We start from the raw sequence: 5,678 nt of genomic DNA, 5'->3' as shown, positions 1-5,678 counted from the left end.
AGGGATCAGAGACCGGGACACGTCAAGAGGCAGTCCGGTTCCAGACCCACTGTACAATCTGTAAGCGAGTGCCTCTCTCTAGCCAAGACTCCAAGTACAGGTCTTTTGGCTCAGGCAGGAGGAAGTATCCCTTTTGGCTCTCCCCACTGGGATGGCTGCCCATGGACGGCTGGGTCATTGGTCGGACTTGCAGCCCCCATAGCAGGGAGGATATACAAGCAGCAAGTCAGGATGCTGGCTGAGGAAGAAGTGCTATTAACCCATTAGCTCTCGCTCCAACTCGTATCAGGCAGACATGACAGAGACAGAAGCATTTGAATTACCCTGACAGACAACACCTATTAACTCACCAAAGCCCTTAGATGAAGCCATCCTCCCATGCGTGCCCCTAATTAGCTCAGGTGCCCATCATGTGCATTTACAAGTGGCACAGTAGTATAGGAGACAAGTCCTGACTGTAAGGCATCCATGGGTAGAGGTAGACTTGGGATTTTCTCCAGTCTGTACAAAAAAGAAAATTATTTTCCCCTCTGAACAAAAAACACCCCTGTGTGTTCAGTTCAGTATCCAGCTCTGCTGGATTGCAACCCAATTCCGCAAGGCAGGGAGGAAAGGGTTAACTGCTGCCGCTGCCTTGAGCTGTCCGGCTGCGCTGGCCCCTGTGGATCTTCATGTGTTTGGATAAGTGGTCACTGCGGGCAAACTTCTTTTCGCAGGTCAGACACTGGTAGGGCTTGACGCCGGAGTGGGAGCGCTTGTGGCGCGAGAGCTCGTCCGACCGGGAAAACCTGCCGGGAGAAGGGAAGCACGTTGGGTTGTTTTGGCTGCACATTTACTGCTAGCTAACCTAGGAGAGGATGGTCATTCCCTGAGGCCACCAGGGCCAAGCCAGGAAACAGCGCAGAAGAGGACTGTGGGAACTAGGAAGGGGTAAGAAGGAAGGCCTAGGGGGTAGGGCACCGGACTGAGACTCAGGACACCTGGGGTCAATTCCCACCTCTGCCACAGACTCCCCATGTGACCTTGGGCAAGTCCCTTAGTCTCTAATGGTATGCTTACACCAGAAACGCTAGTGGCACACCTGTAGTGTAGAAACTTAGTACAGCGAGGGGGTCCTTCTGTTTCTATAGTAACTATCTCCACAAGGCGGTAGCTGCATTGACAGAAGAACTTTTCCATTTACCTAGTGGTGCCTACACTGGGATTTAGGTCAGTTTAACTACATCACAGGGCATGCAATTTTTCACAGCCCTGAGCAATATAGTTAAGCCCACCTAACTTTGTAGCGCAGACCAGCCCTCAGCTCCCCACCTATAAAATGGGGATTATACATCCCTGTGAGGGAACTGGTGAGTGAGAGATGCTTGACTACTACTGTGATGAGGATCAGATAAGCGCCTGGAGACAAATAGCAAGCACCAAAGGGGTAGAATGAAAACATCTTCTTGGCCAAAGTAATAATACTTGGCATTTGCACAGCGCTTTCCACCTAAGAGCTCTACAGACATTAATGAAACCTCAGCTCCCTTGTGAAATACAACCCCCATAAAGACATAAGGGTGAGCGCAGCTTGCCTGAAGTCCATGTACTACAGATTTCCCAGTTCCTCCTTTCACAACTACAGCACATAGCCTGGCATTTCCTCCTTTTGCTATAAACACATACCAGGCCAAGTGATCCCTGGTGTAATTTCAATCACTGATGTGGGTGGATTGACACCAGAGATGAATTTGGGCAGTTGTCTCCATTTTGTGGTTGGGAACAAGGCCACAGTAGCAGCAAGAATTTCATCCCAGTTAGGATGGGCTGCCCGGTCTCTGCTCTCCTCCCAGACCGGGCTAATTAGAAAGAACCCCAGACACACAGTACGGTTGCCAGCGAGTGTTTCCGAAGGGATGCCCACACACAGCCATCCCCATGGCAGGCAACTAGGATGCTTCCCTCATTCAGAACCTGCTCTCCCCTCAAAGAGCCTAGAAACTCCTGGGGACTGGATAGACACGGACTGGGAATGGGGTACAGTGCTTCGCACCTCTAGGTCACCGCTTCAGAGCCAGACCAGGGCAGTAGTGACCAAAAGCCCGTCCTTACCCTCTGGCAGCAGTTCAGTGGCCGGGCTGATTTTAGCAGTCTCGCTACAGTTCCCTATGGCCACGCCATCAAGCCTCCCCTACAACTGGCCCTAGTTACTCCCTTGCTGGAAGCGTTGGCTGAGAGGTTGAATGGAGTCAGGGACAACGAGCTGCCCCTCAGGCTTGGAGGCAGTCGCTCCAGGGCAGGGTAGAGGCACAGTGCTATGGGGACGCTTGCTCTGTAAACTGCCAGGCCAGTCTCTTTCACAAAGGTTTTTCTCCTCACCCATGGCACAGGCTCAACACAAGCTTTCCCACACATTCCCAGCAGCGAGTCCCAGCCCTGAGCTCATGAGACACTTCCAGGAGCCACTCTCCATTACCCACTCAATCCCTGGCTTCCCTATGAAGAGCAGCATTGGTTCGTCTGACAGGGGACACTGGCTCCCCCCTAAACTGTGACAGGAGTTCATTTCTCAAATGATCAAGAGCCAGGAGGAGGCAGCAGCTTCCCATCACTATCAGCCTTTGCTACATTCCAATCCGGGGACAGACATCCGCTCCTCCTGGGACCGGTTTAAATAGCGAACTTCACGTGCGAAGGCTGCATACACCAGTTTCACAGTTCTAGGCTGGAAGTTTCCATCCTGAGGCATGTTAGTGAAAGATCCAGATACTCACATGGCCCTCCTCCACTATGATACCTAGATAGACTCACCCACTCAGCTCCTTAATTCCACATATGAAGTGGATCAGCTTAACCTCTCACGAAAGCTCTTTAAGTGCATTCAAATCCCCGCCCAATTTCTCCAGCACCCTCTTTCCTCCACCCGAAACGGGGCGCCCAGAAATCCAAATCCTCAGGCACCATCAGCATAAAGGTTGGCTGCAGAACTGGATTTTCACAAGCTTGGGTTTGGCAGCATCTGCATTAGAAAGCCTCAGAACTGATGTGATATCACTGTGATGCTTCATGTTTACAAATATAACTGGAGAACACCCAACAAGGAGTACAGGAGAGCATCTACTCCCTATTCTAGCTCTGAGAAGCTCACACATATGGTAGAAGCATTAGACAGAAGGGTTTTTCCATATGGCTGAAACATACTAAAAGAATGTGGAGCAAGAAGCTTCAGTTACACTGAGGCTCACTACGATAGTATTTCAGTTCACATCTGATACAGTAAAATGCTGCGCCTGTGGGTCTGTTCACCAGTAACACTGCAGAAATTCAACAGATCCCAAGGCAGTCTCTCCAGACCTTCCAGGAGAAACACTGGCTTATTTTCTAGCCTAGCCATGAGCAGCAAATTCATGAGGATTTTTTTTTTTTTTTTTTTTAAAACAGTGAGCGATTTGATTGACAAGTTCCTGAGGAAAGCAATGGGCAATCCAATAGAGGAGACATTTATAAGTGGACCAATTATAGGAAGCAAGCTCTGGAAACAATCCTGCACTGGCCAGGGAATAGACTAGGAGTAACATTTTCAAACACACCTGAGTGACTTAGGAGCCAAACCATTTAAATCACTTTCAGTGGGACTTAGGTGTTTTCGAAAGTTTAACCTAAATGTCCTGAGAGGTCTTTCTATCCCAGCCCTCCTCAAAGCTCTGCTTTCTAGAATTCACTGTAAAAACTGAATCCCAGAACAAGGGCAGGTTACTTCTAGTTAAAACTCCCCTGCTGCATTAAAAGTTACGATCTCAGTTAAAACACAGTCAGCATATGAACAGCTGGGGGAAGCAGAGGCCTGAAAATTTACACTTGGAAGTCTTGGATTTGCTATATATTTAGTCCAGGACCCAGTGCCAAAAAATATTGTTAGACTGAAGGGACAGTGAGGTTTTAGAATCAGCTCTCAAGAGCGTTAGAGCTAGCAGAGGATGCTGCGTACCTTTGAAGAGAAGACAATGCCAGCTATCTAAAGAGACAAGACAACGGCTGAGTCAATCTTGCAAATGCACAGGAAGGAAGCAAGAGGGTAAGCAGAACTGAGATTTTCAAAAAGAGGGTCACGATCTGCCAGGGCCAGACAGGACAGATTTCCAAGGGCTCAGCACCCACAGCCCTAAACATGCTGGATGCTGAGCTCTTCTGAAAAACCTCATCCTGAGTGCAGGTACTGAGCACTTGAGAAAAGCAGGCCCTACCAGCCTGCTGCTAGTCTTTATAAACCCACGCACAGGCCAGATCCTGCAGGAGGCAGTCAATGACTTGGCTGCCTGGCAGCCATTGGAAAGGCGACCTTAACGCCAGGCTTCTCCACTTGCACACCCACCTCCAGCCGCAGTTGGGCCAGGTGCAAGTGTAGGGCTTCTCTCCAGTGTGGCGCCGGAAGTGCGCTTTGAGGTGGGAGCTCTTGGTGTACATCTTGCTGCAGCCAGGGTGCGTGCACTTGTGGACCCGGATGACAGAAGGGGAGACCTTCTGGAACTTGGGGGAAGCCTCAACCCCTCTCAGACTCCCCAGCGCCGCTGGCCTCAGAGCGATGGGCAGAGGGGCTATTTTGACGTACTTTTGGTCCAAGACAGTCACGGGGGGCTGGGCAGCCTGAGGGACAAAGGTCAGGCTTTGGCCCTGCACGCTGACGACCAACTGGGCCACCCTGATGCCATCCACAGCGCTTTGTGGTGTGGGGCTCCCACTGTTCATTTGGACGGGCTGGATCTGGAGGATAACGGGGATGCTCCCAATACCCACTGTCAGGCCCACAGCACCGGCTACCCCCCCAGCCTCAGCAGAGCTCAACACACCCCCTTCCGGAGCCATCCTGGGCGTAGGCTGCTCCCTAGGGCTCCCCAGGTTGATCTCCGACTTGATCTCCAGCTTCCCTCTGACGGGCTGTTTCTCACTCAGCTCATCCTTGAGGAGCTCCATCTTCTCCTTCAGGAACTCCTCAATCTCCTCGAGGGTGGGGGTGAAATCTCTGGAGAGGTCATTGCAGAAGTCAGGCAGTTTCAGATGAGCTTCATAGAGGGTGGCTTGGGATTTCTCACTTTCTTTCTTCATCTTGGACACCAGGAGGCGGGCGTCTTGCGCAGGGCAGCTGCCATGGCGAAGGAGAAGACTGGAGCCATCCGGAGGGTCAGACGCTCCTGCGTCACAGTCTTCTGGCAGAACAGCAGACGGCATCTTTGTCTTACGAGCATCAGTGTTGCTGTCTAGCCAAGAGGCACCAGCTGGGGGGACCAGGGGGTCTGAAGCAGGGAGCAAGTCGCTGCAATTTAGAGAGACCATTTGTTGACTAGCGTCCTTTCTGCACGGAAAGATGTTAAATTGACTGGCTAGGAAACCCGTGTAACAATTCAGCTGGGCAGCAGTACAGCTGGTAGTCCTGATATTGCGGGGAAAGCGTTAGCCCACCTGCAAAGGAGCGACACCAAGGAGATTATTTACAGTGCAAACATCTAGGAACAATTCAATTACAAACAAGCCACTGTTGGTTTTTTTTTGTTTTGTTTTTGAATTGCTCTGTTGCTCAAACACACATCCCAGTTATTCTCTATCTAAGAGGTCTGCAGAGAACTGTATTGTCATGTGATGTAGGCTTTCTTCCTTGTTTCCATAATTTGCATTAGCAGCCACCTTCACATGCATGAAACACT

The 5,678-nt window shown here is 50.7% G+C and overlaps 1 protein-coding gene across 1 annotated transcript; it reads right to left on the bottom strand.

Annotated features, from left to right (window-relative positions):
* Positions 1 to 393: 393 nt before the first annotated feature.
* On the bottom strand, positions 394 to 5,310 carry LOC113407172 (Krueppel-like factor 15). The gene is made up of 2 exons (XM_026655299.1): positions 4,352 to 5,310; positions 394 to 788 (listed from the first exon to the last, which is right to left on the bottom strand). The coding sequence occupies exons 1-2, from the start codon at positions 5,308 to 5,310 to the stop codon at positions 617 to 619; spliced, it is 1,131 nt and encodes a 376-aa protein (XP_026511084.1). The 3' UTR covers positions 394 to 616.
* Positions 5,311 to 5,678: the final 368 nt, after the last annotated feature.

This window comes from Terrapene carolina, unplaced genomic scaffold, assembly GCF_002925995.2.
Source record: "Terrapene carolina triunguis isolate 2854851 unplaced genomic scaffold, T_m_triunguis-2.0 Scaffold199, whole genome shotgun sequence".
In the NCBI taxonomy this organism is placed as follows: Eukaryota; Metazoa; Chordata; order Testudines; family Emydidae; genus Terrapene; species Terrapene triunguis.
Note: the sequence above shows the minus strand (reverse complement) of the source record. Positions and strands in the feature narration are given on the sequence as shown.